Raw genomic sequence first — 21,609 nt, 5'->3', positions numbered from 1 at the left:
ATGGGCTCTTTGCACCTCAGCTTAATGATGAACATCGATCCGAAGCCCCGACAATAATCTGGAGAAAGGTTTTAAGATGTTCGCCTTGTTATACACAGATACGAAGGTGAGTTTTACTTTCTTTAAACGTTGTGGCTAACATTAGCTTTAGCTTATGCCGGACATTTTTCTTGTAAAAATGTGCTATCTAAGTATCTAAACATTTTTCATCATTCATTAACGGACAATGTTTTTACCTTATGTTCAAATATATTACGTGGTTTATTGTCATTAGTGTCAGAGACCAAGTAACGGGGATTTTACGGTTCAGGCTTTTTGCTTCTGAAGCACAACGAGCCCATAGCTTAGCATTAGCTCTGGTGTCGGAGTTCTAGTTCAGCTGATGGTTCAGGTTCAAAGTTGTTGCTTTTAGAAAAATATGGCCGTGTTCCTTAAGGTTTCCGTGTTACTTCGCTTATTAGTTTTGCATGTTTCTTGTGAAGCAGGATGGTGTTTACAGCAGTGTGTTCAGGCGGATCAGTAGCTCGGCTGTCTGGCTCTGGTCTGCTCTCTCGTTCCCATAAACTCGCTCTTTCAGGCTGAATACAGAAGTGATTCCATGGAAATAACACAGAAAGCTCCTTTACCTTCTTCCTTGGGCTGAAGAAGTTGATCCGGAGTGATGTGAAGGCTGTAAACTTTGCTGTGCGGCGTTAGCTTTAACTGGTAGCGACGAATATTTACAAGCCATCGTCTTCTTAATTCAGGATCGTTTGGAAATCCATGAAAACTTAAAAGCCCATTATATTAGGAAGACAGCAATGTTCATAGTATTGTTTTATTTGCGTCTGAAATAAGACTTTGTCTTTTCTAGCTGTCATGGTAACTCAAAGCGAAAAAAGAGAGCCGCATTTGCGCATGCGGTTGTGACGTCAGCGCGGCAGGTGCAAAGAGCCCATTCCCATATTCTACTGTGTGACTGATCGCCTTGAGCTTAAACTCTGCTGTTGTAAGCATGTCTCTTAATAGGAGCCATTTTGGGGTCTTTACACAAAACCCAGCTTGCACCGCTGGCTGCATCGGCGGCTGCTTTCCCCCATTTCTTCTTCTACGGGGAAAATGAAGTCGGCGTCTGCTTTCCCGTTTCTTCTTCTACGGGGAAATGAAGTTGGCGTCTGCTTTCCTCCGTTTCTTCCTCTACGGGGAAAATAAAGTCGGCGTCTGCTTTCCCGTTTCTTCTTCCACGGGGGAAAATGAAGTCGGCGGCTGCTTACCGTAGTTGCGAGACCTGTTGTGGCTCAATATTGGTCCATATATAAGGCGCACCGGATTATAAGGCGCACTGTCGGCTTTTGAGAAAATTGAAGGTTTTTAGGTGCGCCTTATAGTGCGGAAAATACGGTACAGCAAGTGTGCCACAGTGCAGTTGTGCGAAATTGGACTGATTAGTGCAGAACAGTGATTTAGCTTTTATTGTACAGTGAGATGGAATGTGGCAGGAAGGATTTCCTGTATCTGTCCCTACGACAGCGGAGCTGGAGCAGCCTATGTGAGAAGGTGCTCCGCTGTCTGTCCACTATGTGGTGGAGAGGGTGCTGTTTATTGTCCATAATAGACAGAACCTTCTTCAGTGTCCTCCTCTCCACCACAGTTTCCAGGGACTCCAGCCTTAGTCCCAGTACAGAGCCAGCTTTCCTGATGATTTTGTCTAGTCTATTAGAGTCGCTGGCTCTGATGCTGCTTCCCCAACACACAGCAGCAAAGAAGATGGCACCGGCAACAACACTGTGAGAAAAGGTCTCCAACATCTTGCTGCACACATTGAAGGATCTCAGCTTCCTTAAAAAATGGAGTCTGCTCATCCCCTTCTTGCACACAGCGTCAGTTTTGTTGAGAAAACAACATATTCAGAGCAGTAATTAAGCCAAAATTGTATAAAATATAATACATTTTGCATTTAACATTAAAACATCTTGGTCTGTAACCCGAAACTTCTCATTTGGCAAAGTTTTAGCTACACCCGGCTCAAATTCACTAAAGGAAAGCTATGTTTTTGTATTTTAGGCAATGAAATGTTTAATCATAATGTTGAATTAGATTTTTATTTTCAACTTTTTTAATGTATTTCTTACATTGTATGAAAATGGCTTAAGAGGTGAAATGAATTTTGTTTTTACAATTTTCACATTTTTATCCGATTAATCAATTAATCTTCAGAATAATCGATTATTAAAATTATTTGTTCAACCCTAATTCTTTCTACATTTTCAGTACTGTTAAGATTCACACATTCATGGCTCAACATATCTTGTGTGAAACCTTTAGGAGTAGTTTCCAGAAGTTATGCCTTTACTGTCACTGGTTTGATCTCGTCTTGAATTCCTGCTCCAATCAGTGAATTTTTCTTTCTGCAAATTGTTAGTCTCATTTTGTGTACTATTGTGTAAACTGAACGGAGGAGGCGTTTGCAAAGCTCATCGGGCATCATTAATCAGAAACCTAGCTGGCATCAGCAGAAGGTGAAGCGTGCAGCGGGCCACATTAATTAGCGTCGTGTGTCCGCTGTAATCCATCTTCGAACCGGATACCTGATTAAATCGCTCCGACACAGATCTTGGTTTTCGTGCAAGCGAGCTGTGCGTCATTCCAAACAAGATGGTATCGAACTATATCTGGGTAACTGGGCTTCACGCTTACTGATGCGGATTCTAAATGTGCATGCAGAAAGCAGCATTAACCACAACTAGGAAGAAGTTTTTAAAAAAATGTTAGTTTATAGTTTTCCTGCTCTGAGAGAGTACTAAATGTGTTGCTATCAAGTGTTTTCAGTTCCTGGGAATGAATATGGATGAATTTTGGAACAGCACTGTTAAGGACATGGTTACTCGTATTCAAATCCTGGCTTTGAGTAGGCCACTTCAAATCATTTTGTTGAGCCATCACAATCTGATGGCTGGATTTTCTTTTCCAGAAACCTCCACCATGATAATTGACTGATTTATTTCATGTTCTTTATCTGAAATGATATGTTCAGAGTACGGCTGAAATGATTAATCAAATTAATCATCAAGTAATTCAGTAATCGATTAATCGTTAACTGCTAAAAAAAAAAAAAAAAGACCATTAGGACTGAAGTTTGACACCCCTGATGTAGATGAACCTGAGAGAGGCTGACCTCCTTCCCACCGCGATCCTCTGACTGCCCGTCTAAAGAAGAGTCAGGTTTGTTACTTGAAGGCATCGCAGCCTGATCTTCCCATGATGACAACACTGGCCAGTTCACGACCTCTGTTGTCCCCCCCACTGCGGGTCTCAGGGTACGGTTACCGGTCTGGCTCCGGCCCAGACGTAAACAGACACCCGGGGCACAGTGATGCACTGTCGCGCCAAAGCATCTGGTGTAATTACAGAATCCCTTCACCGCCGGAGAGACAATGGCAGAGATGTGAGTGGACACACAGGAACATAAGCTCACAGTTTCCTGATACCTGGTCTGTGACGGGCTGAAATACAGATTAAATTAAAGGGATAACGCCTAAATCCTTAAAGCCGGGAGCAGATATAATGCATTTTAATTAGATTAGCTTTTGGCTGCCTCAGGAAAAGAGCAGAGGCTTGCTGTTGTTGTAAACTAATGTGGATCTTTGAAGGCCGACACCGATTTCTGGGTCTGCCTGAAATCTGACCTTCCAGATGTAAATGGGATGTTTACAGAAGGCTTTGAGACGACAGGTGTTACTTTTTTGTGTTACAGGACAAACTAATTTGAGTAAATTTACTTTTAAGCAAACAAATTGTCTGTAAAAGTTGCTTTGGTTTCTTTTACTGGTTTGTGGTTTTATATTTTAGAGAAAATGAAGGGATGCCAAGATTATCCCTCAGTTTTAAGCATCAAGTTTTCACCTATGAGGCGTTTAACACTAGTCCTCTTAAATCAGTTGATGTCAGTCCATCCATCCAGTCATTCATTCATTCAACCATTCATCCCTCTATCAATTTAATAATTAATCTGTTTGTCCATTCATTCTTCTGTCATCTGTCTGTCTGTCAAGTCATCATCCATCCATTCTTCCAATTATCTATTGGAAGAATAGAAGTATTCTTCCAAGTATCTTAGAAGAATACTTCTATTCTTCTAAGATAGAAGAATAGAACCCAAACATGGGTGGATGTTTGTCCATTCACCCACCCGTCTGTCAAGCCATCCATCCATCCGTCTGACTTTCCATTTGGTGTCTATCTTAGATTTTTGAAGCAATGTACAAAAATCCATCCAACTTCTAGATCTGATGATTTTGACCAACGTGACAAAACGTTTGGACACTTGTTCTTTAGATCGAGTAGAGAATCATAAATGAATGGAGTTCCTCTCTTTTAGACCTTCATTTGTGAAATAAATTAGATTTCCTTCCTCTTCACTTATATCTGATGCTGTGTTGGTCAGTATTTTGATGAGACAAGGCGTTTCCACTGGAGGAAAACCAGTGTTTACCGAGCTTCCAATGGTTTATTCCCCTGATGGCATGCTGGTATTTAGGAAAAGCGGCCTTGCTTTTCCTTTCCGTCGCTCGGTGCTGACATTGAAGTTGACTAATGCAGCTTTAATTATTGGCTGCATTTTTGTTTTCCTCGCCCTCCCTCCCCAGCTGTCTGTGCCAGCCTTTTGTGCCGCTTTCTGAAGGCCAGTATGCAGCTGTAGACGGTTTTTCTTCTTGCCCGGGTCTCCAGCAGCATTCGGCTGCTGACCTACTAATGGAGGACTTATGTGAGGAACGTCCAGGGGGCGAGACTGCAGAGTCGGGCCTTAAAACAACCCGCCTGAGACGAACAGCATGTCCTCTCTTTAAAAAAAACCCGAGCAGACAGAAAGGAAACATGAAATTAGGGCCGGGGTTCCAGCTGCATTGTCTCCGGACAAAAGTAAACCTCAGTTGCCGCTGGTGTTGCTGTTCCTCAAGCAGCTCCTAGCTTTACTCCAGTACTGACCCTCAATGACTTTTGATGTGAATTGGTAGAAATAGGTCTCAAAACACAAAAGAGATCCCCTGAAGCTCTTGGTACTTATTACTGCTGCCCACTAATTGGATTTTTCCATTTCAAGTCATTGTATGAACACTAAAAAAACAGAAATCTGGGACGAAGCAGGATGAATATTGTGTTTTAAAAGCCAGACTATCTTTAATGTAAAGCACTTTGAAATGCCTTGCTGCTGAAATGTGCTATACAAATAAAATTTGATTTGATTTGATTAATGGCATTAAAGAAACTAATATAAATAAGTTATTTATATAGTAGATGCTTTTTTCAGCCATTTTTGTCATTAGGATAAAACCTTTTCCCATAGCATTTTGATTTGGGTGGACGGTTCATAAATCTGTGACCATCATCCAGAGTCCTGTGTTGAGATTGTCATTGAAGAAGGTTAATTTTGTGTCTAATGTAACGATTTTTATTGATTAATCTATTCATTATTTTTGACGATTAATCGAATATTCTAACAATTAATTGGCTATTCTGACGGTTAATCGGATAAAAAAAGTGCCGCCTTTTGCAGATTTTTCATTTAAACCTTTTTTATACATTAACAATACATTTATGATCAACAATACAAATGGATCCCTTCCCATCGTTGTTGGTCACATTTTCTTTAGTAATTCCTCTTAATTTAGATGATTATCTCCAAAGTTAACATGATCATGGCATGTTCTGCTGTATTTCCACTTTTGAAGAGACACACTAAAACAAAGAAACAAGAAATCATAGTTTACTAATCAAAAGATCAAGTAAAAAAATGTGAAGTATTTATTTAACAGGAATATTCTGATGAATGTTGGGTTTTTTTATGCTTCTTGACCAATAGGTGTGGACGCAGCTTTCTGACCAATGTTTCACTTTTTGGGAGTAAAGTGTTAGTTCTCTTTAGTAAATCTCACGTGTGTGTCCATTCCAACACATCTCCAGCTGCAGGAATCTCCTCTGTCGGGCGTTAATCCAGAGTGACATGGCTCTGTGCTTCGTGTCTGCAGGGAATCTGTGTTGAACAAAGCAGGAATGTCGGCGGCCTCAGCAGAAGACCTTAACTGTGACATTTTTTCATTTAATTTGTGCAACCATTTCAGTAAATCTAGATTATTATCCCCCTCCTGTCTGGAAACTGTAGATTCAGGAAACTGATCACACCGTTTGTATGTACAGGCAGCATAATGCAAAACAGGAATCTGATACTTTAGAGAAACTTATTAAGCAAAATGATGTCCTGCATTTACATATTATTTATGGATATTACAAGCTTTCCAGGTGCAACCTAATCTGTTTAATCAGGGACCTTCAGGTATAAAGAGCATGGCTATTTCCTGAAATGCCGCTCAGACAGGAAGAAGTCATCACTTCATATCAGTCACGATTAACTCTTATTTTCTGGATGTTTTTTTTTCTTTATCATCACGCATTGTTGCACAACATTTAAACATTTAATCCAGCTGTGATGTGGACCAAAAACACAAACTCTGGTCTGTCTGCAAACCTCTGTCTCTCTTTGTTTGAAGTGAACTCTGGTTCAGTTTGAATACATATGTGAACGCCAATCACATCCAAAAGCAGGAAGCGGACTAAGGAAGTTGTGCTCAGTGTCGTCTGAGTTTTTTGTGTTTCCTTCAGTGGTTCTTGGTGCAGCACCCCCACAGGCCTGGAAGGGAACAGGTTTTTCAAATAGTTTGGGTCAGTTGACAGTGCAGTATGAAAGGGGACCACAACAGCTGAAAAAAAAGTAACAAATGTTACAATTTTAGTCCCAAATCTAATTGAGTCTACCAGAATATCAGGCATGAAAACGCACTACAGGAAGCTAGGAGTCCGTTCAAGAGGCCAAATGTATTATAGACAGTGGTGAGCACCGGTAGCTAAAAGGTTAGTTGAACTGGACTTACAGCACTAATCATAAGCAATTATTACGCTACTGCTAAAGCGCCAACTTGAGTTCAAATTAAATCAACAATTCAGCACCAAATTAATTTTGAACTTATAAATTTAATGTTCTATAATGCCTTTAGATACCAATATTATTATATTTTTATGTTTTGTTCTTCACTTCACTGCACACTTTTGTTTGAAATAAAGTTTCAAAATAAGCGCAACAAAAATCAAAACTTCTTTCAAGTGAAAGTTTACCAAACGGCCAAGTAAATTAACACTTTAGGATTTATCTGTAAAAACTAATTTAGGTGAAGCTAACATTTTTTAAGTTGGCTAAAGCACAAAACAAAAAATATTGCACACACTGCTTTAGTTTCAGTAACTTGTGCAGTTCTATAAATTAACTTGCCTCACTAGAAATCATTTTGGTGTTCTTAACTGACCTGAATCAGGAAAAGTTTTTACTTATTCCTCCGATAGGGGGGAAAATAAAAAGTCATACGTGTTTTTATCCGGTGTATGTAAACATCTGGTTTCAGAGGCTGCTGACTTCTGCCCTCCTTGCTTGAGTGGTAGTGAAGAAATGAGACAAACCAGAGGCCGGAAGCTGTCATCGACACTCTGAGGGGGGGTCATGATGCATTGGTGCATTGTTGTCGTGGTTACACACAAATAAGCAGCAACACTGGGCGTGCGGTTGGGAGCTGCGAACCCACATGTTGACACAAGGCTTTGATCAGAGCGCTGGATGTCGATCTGAGTCACACAGAAACGCGCCGCTCCAACCTCATGACGGTGACTCCAGTCGCTGTCGGTTACCGTTCAGGAGCCATGAGGACAAAGTCAAATGCATTTTGCTTGGTTGGAGCATAAAAAGCAATAAAATGAGCAGTAATTCTGCTTTCTTGCATGTAAATCCACACATGATGCATGTTATAAAAGATAAGCTTTAACTTTTTTACAACTCAGAAAGAGGATTGTTTTCAGCTTCACTTTCTCTGCCAGTAACCATCAAATTATATTTTAGACCGTTGATAATAAAGTTATCGCTGCACATTTACATGAAGGTTCCTGCCTACAAAGTCCTGCCGTGATAAAGTTGCCACGAATTTGTTCATTCCCTGAATGGCTTTAAAAAGCTGTCATGGCTGTCAGACATACCAGGAAATTTTGAGATTAATCCAAAAAAATTCTGGAAAAAAACCTCAAATTTCATAATTTAAAAAGTGAAGAAATCAATAGAAAAAATCTTAGGAATTTTGAAATTAATGCCAGAAATTTAAGAATAAAAAGTTGCAAATTCAGAGTTTCAAAAGTTCTTTTTGAACATGTCAGAACTTTTTTCTAGAAATTTTTCGACTTTTCAAATTCAGAAATTAAAAGAAATTCTTGCAAATTTCTGAGATCTTTTGGTGGAAATTTACTTTTTTTTCTATCTTCAGTGGCCCTAATAAACCATCATACACTTTTAAAAACAAACTGTTTTTAATTTATTTTTTTAATGAGTCACCTCTTTGAATTTTGATATCAGACAAAGATAACCTGAGTAATTACTTATTTTGACTTGCTTTTTTAAAATTCAGTCATGTTACAAAGTTTAAGGACATTCAAAAGCATTTTATTTGGGTTTTCTTTGGCTAGGCCACTCCAAAATCTTCATTTTGCTCTTGTTTAGCCATTCTGAAGTGAACTTGGTGATGTTTAGGATTCATTCACACCATCATTGTTTTGTTTTCCAGTTTGTTTGCCTAGAAAGCTTGGTTCGTTTGGGTAGGTGTGAATGTGCAATTGGACCATAAAAGTGAACATTTTGGAGTCTGAATCAGTTCATGAATCAGTTCGTGAATCTGTCGTAAATAAAGGTTTGTAATTCAGTTTTTCTGCTGAAATGGAAACAATCCAAGTCTGTTTTTATTCGCAGTGAGTTTGAAGACCAGGAGGCGAAGTCCAGGTCGCTCTCTGTTTGTGTTGGTAGTTTCTGTGAGTCAGACGTCCGTTTGCATCTCAGTTAAGATTGTTATGACTAAAACTGGCCTTCCTGCTAATAGAGCTGCAGCTATGTAAACTAAATGAAGCAAGAATAACTGAGTCAACACTGTTGTGATAAACTCTGCTGCAGGAGCCGAGACCTTCTGACGGGTTTGGTGACGCCTGCTGACCTGCTCCTGGAAACTGTTGCTTGTAACAAAATGTTCAGATGGTTGTTAGAATAATGATTTTGTTTTTTTAAATACAAGAAATAAAGAAAGTTTTGTTTAATTATAGTTTCTGAGTTCTAAACCTTAAGACATCAATTAAAAGTGGATTTGGGCACCAATGTGTACTTTAGAGAAGCTGGTCACGATAACAAATTTTGGTGGACGATAAATTGTCCCAGACAATATTGCCTAAACGATAATATTATTGTTCTGAGACAATTTTCAAGCAATATAATGGTAATTGCATAATAATAATGCAATAGGAAGATATTTTAAATACCCAAAATAAATAAACAAAATAACAGAAACAAGGACAACTAAACCTATGTGTTGAACAATGTTTTGAAATGATTCGTCACGGTCTCATCATTTCTAGGTCACAGAAACGTGGCGTTTCGACAAGGGTGTGTAAACTTTGTTCCTTTTCTTACATCCACTGTAGCATCTATTCACAAAGTCACAGCCTGAAAACCAAACGGAAAACTTTTTATCCTCCAGTTTTTTGTAAAAAAAAAAAAAAAAAAACTAAAATAAAAAGAACAATAAGTTATGCAAATTAATTATTTATTTCATTTTAATTTATCATGAGATTAATTGATTTATTACTTATTGGCCTACTTTAGAATATAAGTTAATGAGTAGACCTGGTCCTAGTTGCCATGACGACAGAAGGAAACCCGCACCTACTATTTTTGAAAGTAGATTTTAATTTAAAAGTTGTCGTTTTGTTCCAAATTATTCCTGAATTGTGGTCGGGGGGGCCGCACAAGATCAGTCCTCAAATGGCCCCCGATCCCCACTTTGAACACCCTTTCTCAAAATGTTTAAAGGAACATTCATATTCAACTCTGTCGTCGTTCTGCCTCTGCAGGAGTTTTCAGAAGGCCAAGACCTCGACAGACAGGAAGAAGAAGAAGAAGAAGAGCAGCAGACGTCAGAATCTCAGATCAGACTGATAAACGACGGAATGGCGTCCATACCGGAGTACTACGCCGGGAAGAGCGTTTTGATCACGGGAGCCACCGGCTTCATGGGGAAGGTGCTGGTGGAAAAGCTGCTGCGGAGCTGCCCTGACGTCAAAGCCCTCTACATCCTGGTCAGACCCAAAGCCGGCCAGTCTATGAAGCAGCGGGTCAGCGACATGATGAAGTGCAAGGTAACCGAGTCATTAGACACAGCAGCGTTTGGGTCAGTGCTGACGTCTCTTTTCACCGTCGCTGCTAACCAGCCACAGCTGGATCCTCCTAAACTTTAATATCAACCCTGATGTCTGGGAGTCTTAGTTTGAGCTTCTCAGTTTCTTTTTGGCGTTCGGTTTTACAGAGATTGATTTTTGGATTCAGTGCTTGAAGCTTATTGCATTATTTTTATATTTTATATTTTTATATATGATTATATTATAATCATAGAACAATAAACTGTTACGTTTTTTCTTTTCTGGTAAGCTGCAGTTTTGGTTTTCTAAAGATCTTTAAAAGGATCATAATTTTTCATAATAGGAGGTAAGGGGGAATGTTTAGAGCATTAGCTTGGTGACCTAACAAACCGGCACCTTGTCCTGAAAAGTAAAAGCAAAAACTGGGCTTAAAAATAATTTTAAAAAGTTTAGCATCATTCAGGAAACATTGCAACTTCTGCTCAGCTTTCTTACTCTACTGCACAGGAGCTTCATTTGTCCCATTCCTCTCAAAAACTGCTCAACAGGAATTGTCTTATGCTAGTGGGCAAATTAGACTGTGTAAAATATAGCAATGATGAATGGAAACGGGTAAATATCTCACTCACTGCACTGCAGTGACATACTGTTACTGTTATTCCAAGAATAATGACAATGTCACACCAATTAGTTTTTAAAACGACAGAAGCAGTAGAGGAACAGCGTTTGAAACGAGTAAAGATGGTAGCAGAGGAAGGTAGATGCAGCTCCAAACAGCTGCCATCAGCTCCATCAGGCTGGGCAGCAAAGCATGACTCAGCAAAAACCTCCAAACTCCGCTGGACGTAATGAGGAGCGAAGGATTGACGGTGTGTGTATACTGACGTGCTCACAAACAGCTGCTGCACACTCAGACTGCTACTGGCCTCAAACTGTCAGCGCACCTAAGAAAACGACACATTCTCTTTAATCCTTTTTGTCTCCCTCTGATAGCATCTGTTTTTACTACTCTCATTGGGATTAGACCTCGCTCCTCCTGCTGCTGCTGCATTCATTACTCTGCTCACCGCTGCACCAGCAGCAGGGCGGCGCTTTGAGAATTTGCTCTTAATTTAGCTAAAAACGTGGCTTTTCTGCTGCTTTTCATGATGAACACAAATCTTTTAGTGGTTAAATTAAAAATCTTACGAATGTAGCCATTTTTAAAATCCGATTAATCGGTTAATCACATGAATAATTGATTACTAAGATGATGATTATTTGAGGTGCTAGTGTTTGAATATATTTTTTTATGGTTGGGAATTTTTACATGTAGTTTTAAAACTGTTTCAGCTGAGAAATTAGGTGTATAAACTCTCTAAATGCATTTAAGAGACTAACTGAAAAGCAGGAGACCAAACACAGAACCTTGAGTTACTCCAAAGTTAGAATAGTTTAAATCTGTACACCTGCAAGGTCCAATTTTTATTTGGCTGGTTATTATTTTTGCATTTTTAAGTCAATGTGGAAGAATTGAGAAAGAAAAGGCTGGAAAATGATTTTTCCAATAAAGAGTTTGAAATCACCCACTTTGAACAGAAGCATAAATAATAGTTTAGCACAATAGTTTCCAAACTTTTCATCTTCTGACACTGACCCTTAGTTGAAGTATTTTTACTGGATGAGTAAAGAATTATTAGAATAGCAACACAATATTCACACATAACCAATATGTCCACCAGTATGTTTAACAATGACACAATAACGAACATTTACATGTAAATACATAAGATTATAGCCAGGTGACTAATTTCTATCTCTAGACCCATCGGAAGGCTGTTGGGGAAAAATTATTTCCAATCAATCAGGTTTATTTGTATGTTGTGCGTAATGCAGAGAGCTTGCAAGACAATCAACAATGAAGCAGTTTAATGAAAAGCTCTACCAGTCAACACATGGGTTTTATACTTCCAGCCTTGTGTGTGAAACGCAAACAGGTTCTTTTGGTGAGTTCATTTGTGGTCCTCATGAAAAGAAGCAGGTTCTCTGCATGACCAGCAGAGAATAATTTTCCCACCACAGCAGGAAAATAAATATGGCCATAAAAATAAAACTGCGGAATAAGAAATGCATAAAACAGACTTTAAATGTACACAATTTAAGATTAATGTTGACATTTTTGGCTTTCTAAGAGCCAGTTTTGAAGATGTTTACAGGATCTAAAGACCCCAAAGTTGAACCGGTGACCCAAAGTAGCTTAACTACTGGTTTATCATTTTATTCTGGAGTAAAAAAAAGTTAGCACTCTCATTACTTGGAAGACTTTTAAAGATCTAAAATCAGTTTATTTTTGTCTTTTGAGTTTATTTCTGCTTTATTTCTACATCTCACCAGTCTTTTGTGTAAAAATCCAGGCTTCCTCAGACTCCCTCTGCATTCAGAAGAACTGATATCATTAAATTTCAATGAAGGAGCCTCAGGTACTAATTTGTATTCAAGCGAGTCCTCTGGTCAGTATTATTCTTTTCCGAATGGGGATAATTCATGAGGGAGGACTGTGGTATTGTGTCTCAAGTGGCCTCTCATCCTTCAAGCCAGGCCAGTGTCTTCCTTACAACCTGTTGCTAGGTAACAACCCGGAGATCTGTCCCGCGGCGCTTTTTCAAACGATGCAATGAGGGGTTGCTGCCCCCGGCAGGAAAAGGACAAACCGATACGAATCTCATTGTGTCTGCTCCAACTTTGACATTTAGATTGTTTGGGGGGGGTTTTTTGTTGGTTTTTTTCCGCAACAGCCAGGTCAGTTTGATCCGGTAGAAAATGTTTGGCTGTAAGAACCGTCGGCCCAAAGAGGTGGGAAGGGGAATGTTTTTGGTAGGAACAAGGATCTTTTGGAATGCAGCCTACAGAGGAGGATTCTGCAAATAGTAGATGAATATTTTCCTTTTTCTTTGGATCACTATGCTGGTTAACGCGCTCTACCAGTGGATAATGAGCATTATTACTGATTATAGTGACGAATAGTTCACTTTTGATAAGTCACGCTTATTTGTATGGCACAATGAAGCGGCAAGGAAGCTTAAAGTAACAGTAACCAATTACTAAACAAGCTTTAAACATTATATTTTGGTCAATGTTCCATTTATTATTAACTTCAGTGTTTCAGATTTGCGGTGCGTAAAAACTGAATACTGCTTCTCCATGTTTGGTTCTGAATACAGAGCAGACCAGAACCAGAAGACCTCAGATGTCTGGAAGGTTGATACAGCAATGTATTTTGATACTAAGTGATTTATAAACCAATTTTAAAGTCTATTCTCTGAGCTACAGTGTAAGGACTTTAGAAATGGAGTCATGTTCTTTATCTTCCTGGTTTTAGTCAGAACGCCAGCAGCAGCGTTCAGGGTCTTATTGATTTTTTTTTTTTTTTTTAGGCAAACACATGGATGAGTTTCTCTATATTTTACCTAAATATTAGTCTTTTAATCCTAAAAATGCTCGTCGGGTGACAGAAGTCCGACTTTGTAACTGTCCATGTGTCTTTGGAGATTCAGACTCAGATTTCAGGCCTGATCAATAGTTTCTAGCTGTAAAAACTGAAACTCTCGATCGTTCTTTTGGTCCAAAGAGGAATAATCAGTTGGATAAAGTTATGGCACATTTCTCCTCTCTGCTATCGGTGAAGACGGACACTTTTTTTCTCTGCTGCCTTCCCTTCTTTCCCACGTTCGCTTGCTGTTTCTGTGCTGTTTTTTGGAGCCTCTCTTTGCACATCCTCTGAATCTACAAATTGTGGATCTGGATAACTGGTCTCTCAATACACAGGAGAGCCCAAATAAATCATCATGGACTTATTTGGACTCATGATAACAGGACTTCTGCTGTTTGGAGCTTGCGGATACCGGGCATATCGACAAATCTGTGACTTACTGAGTCAAACTAGTGAACAATCAGACTGATGCTGTGAGACAGAAGCGCAAGTTGGATGTGATTCTTTGGACGCTAAAACTCACTAGCGGGATGGAATCGATCTTGGAGAAGCTGCTAGTTTTCGGCCCGAAGGAAACGACCATGCTAATTTCCAAATTAGAAATAAGAGATGTACCTGTTGAGACTTTAAGTCTGCCCATTCTACAGACAATTTGTTTATACTGCATCTAACTCTGAGTCTGCCAGCCTTGGCTGAACTGGCTGATTATCTCAAATCTCCTGGAGTTTATATGAACAAGCCACTCCTTCCTATCTTCTCCTTCCTCCTTCCTAATGACAACCATGGAATCGTATCGGGGACCTCAAGGACATGCTCGGAGATGATACTATTTCTAACATAAACTGTATTTGAAAGGCAGAGCAGGCTGTACGACATTCATGGTCAAACCACAGACGCTTCTCATTGTTTACAGATGCATTTCCCTGACATCACTGCCTTTGCTGGCCATGTCTTCAATGTTGCCATTGTGCCATTTTCCCTTGATGTGTCGGTTCTTGCCCTTGTCTGTCTGTCTAGTTTATTCATTACTTGGTAGAAACTGTGGAGTACTCACTATTTAACCCAGAAAAGGAATTAGAACAAACATAGAATCCAGAGACTCACTATTTGGACCAATATTATTCTTTTAGATTACTTTTTGGGTTGTTATGGAGAGAGATTCCTATTGATGCAGCCCAGAAAAGGAATTAAAAAACAACTTTAGAAACATTTCGTTCTTCTTATTACTTAGAAACTATGGAGTACTCCTTACTTTTACAAAGTTAGAACATAATTAGAAAGTCCAGAGGATACTTACATACTCATACTTATCCAGCAACCCAGATTCAGGATTAGAGCAAACTTAGAATCCAGAAAAACTACCTTAGCATCTATGTTTTAGATTCCTGTTCTTCCAACCTATTAAAGGAATTAGACGTACTTATACTCATCTAGTAACTCTGAACAGGAGTATCTAGTTAATATACTTTGGATCAACATTATTTGATTCTTTTTCTTCTTTTGCTCTTTCCTTTTTTGTTGTTTTGTTTGTATTTCTATTTAATTTATGTAAAACACTTTGAATTGCCCTAATCCATCTTAATGTAGAGCTGTGTATCATCTGCGTAGCAATGATCGTTTATCCTCTTTCTTGTTATAACCTGAGCTAATGGGATCATATTGTTTTAAATAGGAGATGTCCCAGGATTCAGCTTTGGGGTACTCCACATGTGACTTCTGTCAGCTGCTTTTTGACACAGATAAGTCCCTGTAATGTATCCAAGACTGGAACCGGTCCAGTACCGGACCGGAGAGTCACTTCAATAATATATCATGGCCAACCGTGTCAAATGCTGCGCTGAGGTCCAACAGAACCAGCACTCTGGTTCTTCCACATTTCATATTAATGTGGATGTCATTGGACACTTTCTGAAGGGCAGTATCAGTCCTGCGATGGAAACCAGACTGATGGACCTAAAACCGGCTGGTCGTTGTTAAGAAACTGTTTAACTGAAACAAATGTTTAAATAACTTTGAATGGAGCCATCCAGTTTTTCAGAAACAGAAGCAATATCCGTATAACTTATATAAAACTGAATTAAACACTCAAATAAGCAATTAATCCCATGATGAATTAAAATGAGTTGGATTATTTCTATTCTGATATTTTTTGAAGGGCATTTTTGTTTACAGAGACTTCATATTACACTTTTTTCAATTTCAGTTTTATATGTTTTAGTTGTCATGTTTTATTTTGGATATTTAAAACATTTTTCACTTCCAGTGTTAAGTGTTCTTGACAAAATTTAATTTTATTCTTATTTAAGATGGCAAACCTGTCGATATATTTCTTGAAAATGGTCTCAAAACGACAATATTATTGTCTAAGACAGACAATTTAGCATCCAGTCAATGTGTCTATTTCTAATGTGGAAAATCAAAATGATTTCAGTATTTTTATTTTTTTAATTTGTGAAATAACTGAAATTCTCAATGTGGCTTGTCAAGTAAAATTTGATTGGTTAATCTGCACAGCACTAATGTTGTGTTTAACAATGTAATTTTCCATTTTATTGACGTATTTTATAAATTTTTGTATCATTTAAACATTCATAGACATTTTTAATGCAAACATTTCAAATTTAAGCTTTAATTTGTATATTTGAAGCTAATTTAATTAGATTTGTCTAATTTTGATCACTATATGTAGCGTATACATCATATGACGTTAACGAAGGAGCCGTGTTGCTGTGCTGCTTTCATTTTCTCCTCCTCCCACTAATCTCTCCATCATAGTAAATATTCTTGACGTCCTGATTGTAACTGGTCCCAGCAGGCTGGTTTATGTCTCGGCTTGTGGAAATTCCAGTCTGAGTTGTTTGCGCCAGCTGACGTCACACTGGAAGCATTCGCCTCGCCCCCCGAAGTTGCATCTCGCCTTCCTTTGTTCACTCTTGTTTGGATCTTGAAGATAAACCCCGTCACTCATCAGCGTGGAGGCGCGTGGCGGCGTTATCACCGTCACCTGAGGAAGAAAGGTGACGAGGAGTTTGTAGTGTTGAGGGGTTTTTTTCCTGTCAGATCAGGACTGTGAAGGGAGAGAAGGAACTTCTATTCTGGTCTCAACTGCTTCTAAAGAACAAACAAAGTGCTTAATAAAAGATGTTTTGGGGGAATTGGTTAATTTTTGGTTTCAAAAATCTCCCGATAAGTCACATTCCACCGTTACCTAGCAACCCCAGCCAAGTCCAACCGGTTATCTAACAACCCAAGTGGAGTTCCAGCACGTTTGGTCAGCTGGTTTTTAACTGCTATATGCGCTGTACAATGGCTGCTGGAAAAGTGTTTTGTTGTTGACGTACCATTCAGAAACCACTTGCTGCATTCTTGCTGGTTGTGCAGGAGGCTTTACTGATGCTTTTCAAAGATGTACAGTTGTACATTGAGCTGTGGGGGCGTGGATTGGATTTAAAGTGACAGAAACATTCTGACCTGAGCAGGATGAACATGTTTTGTATAGGCCACAGGCCCATCCTTTAAAAATAGATGACATAAGTTTAAATTCAATGGAGTATTTGTATTGAATGTTCACAGAAAATGACATTAAAAGTAATGCAGCAGTAATATGTTTTATCTTATTAGGTTTAAATCTGTTCTTTTTTCTATTTAATATCATTTTCCATCCCACAAACAAAAACCTACACATCCTGTTTTTGCTAAAAATAAAAAAATAAAATGTTATTATGGCTCATAAATATGTTTGGTAAGATGGACTCTAATGGTGTTTGATCTCTGAATCGAAACCAACAAATCTATTCTGTCAATTCACTGCAGCTTGTGATGTCAGATGAATGATGACAGTTTAAATATTTATTTGGTTGGTGCTGCAGCATCAGTCGTGTTTTAGTGAAACGTTGTGGTTGTTGCAGCTTAAGAAGAAGATTTATTGCTAATGGATGCCGCAGAGCGGTGGCTCATCGCTCCAGTTCATCTCCTTTAATTTAAGAATGATGGATGATTTTAGAACGGATGTGAGACATTTCAATACTACTTCCAATATTTCATTTATCTGTCTCTGAAATCCCAACAGAGCAGCTTAATTTAGGGAAATGGTCATAATTACCATTTATTTCACTCACGCCATAATTAGTCATTGCAAAGCTAAGTGTGACCAATTAATTGCAATTACATGTTTTTCTATTTTTTACATTTTGCCAACAGAAACATTTGGCACCAGCACACCAAATGTAAGTCCGAGTTAAACAAGTTTATTTTTTATGTGTTTGCTACAAAAATTCATTGAAGACTGAAGCAGTTAATGTTGAAGTTTCAGTCTAATTCATCACCATTCAGCTTTAGTGTTCATAATCTGTTAATATATTGAGATTTATTTTTGTGTTAGGCAAAATAAACTGTTTAAGGGAACTTACAAAATATGTGTTGTCTTTCCTGATTATGTAATTAAGTAAGTTTAAAAATAAATAAATATTCTGCTCTGCTTTAATCGACTTCCAGAGCTAAAAGCTGATTAAAAAAGACGTTTTGCATCAGTTCAAGTCCGAAATTATTCCAAATCACGAAAATTACTTGTATGCAATGAAATGTTTAGCAATGATAAAACATTTGAACTTATTATTTAAATGTTCTTTTATTTCATCACTTCATTCATTTTATTTTATCTTAATGTTTTAAGTTTAAATTTCAGCTGACTGAAGTTCTTTAAACACTTTTTTCTAGTCTTGCACAAATCTGCTTCAAAATAGGACTTTCTGTTTACAACAGGTGGATGATTACAAGTGGAGCTTTAAAACATTCGATGTTAAATGTCTAGAGCCATTTAACATCCCAATGGTTCTCACACCGGAGCTGCTGCTGCTCTACAGCAAAGCATAATGTTGGTCAGATTAAACAGTTTTATCATCCCTGAACTTCAGACTGAGCTGGTTTGGATGGTTACTGCTTCTAAGTGATCAATAAAAAGATTCAAAAAGCCGTCAGCAAGTAATAAAAGCTTCTTGGTTTTATATCAGTGAGGATATTTTTGAAGCATTTCTTAAATATTTAAGGTGACAATCTGATTTAAAAAATTGTCACATACTGCTGATTTTTCATTTAAAAACTTAAGCATTTTATACAATATTTGAAATAAACCATTAAATTCCCTTTTTAAATAAGAAAATACAAATCTATGGCCTGAAATGCGTTCCATCAGTGAACGATTGACAGCAACGTGTGAAAATCTTTTAGCATCAACAGATAGAAGGTTTTGTGTAGAACATATTTACATAGGTTTTATTTTTTGTATCTTGAATTCAGAATGTTCATATATTTTTGTCCATTTTAGCTTAAGTACCACTCTGAGTGGTGTTCTTTTAGAAAAAGCCATTTTTGGAGTCTTTAACTTTATTGATTAATTATTTCAATAATTGATTAATCGTTTCAGCTCTATTTGTATTTGCATGGCAGTAACGAGTTGTTTAATTTCCCTCTACGATCAGTAAAGTATTTTGAATTTGTTTTAATTGTTTCTGTCCAGTTGTCGCCCGCAGACAGACACAGGAACCCTTTTCATTCCCATTAGTGTCTGATAGGATCCTGCCTGTAATCCGTGATCAGTCTCTTAAGCTTTTAAGAGGCTCAAACATTCAGAGTAGAAACAGAAAGGTGGGCAACGCCTTCCCAAAGATTTATAACAATAAATAACGTTTTACAACCGAGGTTTAGGATTTAAATCGATTAATTTTTGTTCAGATCTGTTCTGATTATCGCATCTTTCCAAAAGCATTTCCTTCCTTTGGCTCTTCTTTTGTCATTAATCCTGCTCACATCCTATTATTTGACTAATTTAGACCGTGCATGGCAGCAAAATGGAGGTCAGTACTAAGGGAACTGCTGCTAATTGCTTCCTTCTGACACACTTTGGCTGGCAGGCTCTTCATGGTTACTGTACATTTTCTCCTGCTGGAGCCGCTGGTTTCGTCCGGCGAAGTCAGCAGTGAAGGCTGAAGACAGAGGCCTGTTTTTTTTTGTGTTGTTTTTGGATGTTAAAAGAGAAGAAGACGGAGGAGGAGAACTTTCCAGCCGGTTGAGTAGAAATCAGGATTCCTGCGCAGAGCGGAACGTTCTGGAAACGTTTCTGGTCTGGAGAGGAAAACAGATTTGCAGACTTTTATTGTCGTCTTTGTCCTAAAGCTGCATCCAACCAACCATCCATCCGACCATCCATCCAACCGACCAACCATCCATCAATCCAACCGATCATCCATCTGACCAACCATCCATCCAGTCATCCAACCATCCATCCATTCATCTGACCAACCATCCATTCATCCAACCAACCAACCATCCATCCATCAATCTGACCACCCATCCGACCAACCATCTATCCATTCATCCAACCAACCAACCAACCATCCATCTATCCAACCGATCATCCATCTGACCAACCATCCATCCGACCATCCATCCATCCGACTATCCATCCATCTGATTGTCCATCAAGTCATCCATCCATCCATCTAACATCCAACCGACCATCCATCCATGTTTGTCCATCTGTCAAGACATCTATATATGCATCCAATTTTCACTCCATCCATTCATCTAAGTATCCAACCATCTATCCATCCATGCATTCATTTATCCGTCATGTTGGTCCATCTTTCCATCCATTCAATCATCCATCCATTTCTATGTCATTTAATTTGTCCATCTGTTTGTTTTTTTATTAAACCACCAATTATTTTCATCCATAAGTCCTTTCCTCCATAACTTCATTTATTTCTTCACTTTTCCTTCCATCCACAATCTGTAGAAACCCAGTAAAGGTAGCAAGAGAAGACAAACAATACAGCTGAGTGGTTTTCTTTTTTACTTTTATGCTGAAAACTGCTGAGTTTTAGAGAAAATTCTCACCCAAATTTGATAACTCAAAGATGCAGAGACAAAAGAACCAGTCAGTGTCAAATGGGCATCAATCTACAGCACAAAAAACCCTCCAACCTCACCTACATCCCTCCTACTGTCTTCTTCTTCTCTTGCCATTCATTTTCTCCAGGACAGAGACAATCATTTAGTTCAGCTAAAGGCCAGTTAGTGTGAAGAGAGGCTGTTTAAATGGCATCTTGTGTTGCTGCTCTGAAAGGAAGGAGCCATTAGTGTTGGGTTACTGTGAAAGTCCACACAGTGTCACTTTTCCGGAAGATTTATTACCTTTTACCGCCTTAAAAATTGAGAAATTATGATGTAATACATTTACTTTGGTAACTGACCTCAACATTTGCTCATTTACGTTGCCGTTTATCTGCAGAAACAGTTGTGTTGTAGTCAATACAACTGTTTGTTGTGTTGACACAACACGAACAGTGTTACCTTTATAAATCACCTTTCCGGAAGATTTATTACCTTTACCGCCTTAAAAATTGAGAAATTATGATGTAATACATTTGCTTTGATAACTGACCAACATTTGCTCATTTGCATTGCTGTTTATCTGCAGAAACAGTTGCGTTGTGGTCTAACTGGGCCATTGTGTCCCAGTTTATTGCATGGCGCCCGTGGGTGGGAGAAGGGTGCAGTGTTAAACGCGAGCGGTGGAAGGCTGGTACAAGACCACTTATCATCCAAAGAGCCTTTTTACAAAGCAACGCCACAATGTCCATCTCCGCCGCCTGCGCCTTCAACAAAAGGCTCTCTGAAGCCCACCATGTTTGGCCTCGCTCACCCCTCTGACCTCAATGCACCGCCTCCGTTCTGGGTCTTTACGTAATTTAACTGCATGTTGGAAATGTTAGCAACTGGTGCTGCAGTTTTAAATAACGTTTTAATTCGTTTTATCCTTTGGGGAAGTGAGTAGCACTGCTGTGTGCAAAGTTGAACAGACCTTGAAAGAAACTGATAAGCTGCTGCAAGAATGA

At 38.6% G+C, this 21,609-nt stretch overlaps 1 protein-coding gene across 2 annotated transcripts in view; it reads left to right on the top strand.

Moving 5' to 3' along the window:
- The window catches only part of LOC114160656 (fatty acyl-CoA reductase 1), a 49,435-nt gene that overhangs the window by 11,108 nt on the left and 16,718 nt on the right, over window positions 1–21,609 (top strand). For both annotated transcript variants that reach the window (XM_028043335.1, XM_028043334.1), the window contains one exon: window positions 9,961–10,245. In XM_028043335.1, coding sequence (XP_027899136.1) covers window positions 9,961–10,245 — 285 coding nt within the window. The remainder of the gene's footprint in view (window positions 1–9,960; window positions 10,246–21,609) is intronic.

The sequence above is a fragment of the Xiphophorus couchianus genome, chromosome 17 (genome assembly GCF_001444195.1).
Source record: "Xiphophorus couchianus chromosome 17, X_couchianus-1.0, whole genome shotgun sequence".
Classification (NCBI taxonomy): Eukaryota; Metazoa; Chordata; class Actinopteri; order Cyprinodontiformes; family Poeciliidae; genus Xiphophorus; species Xiphophorus couchianus.
The sequence above is the reverse complement of the archived record's forward strand: the minus strand, read 5'-3'. Positions and strand labels throughout refer to the sequence as shown.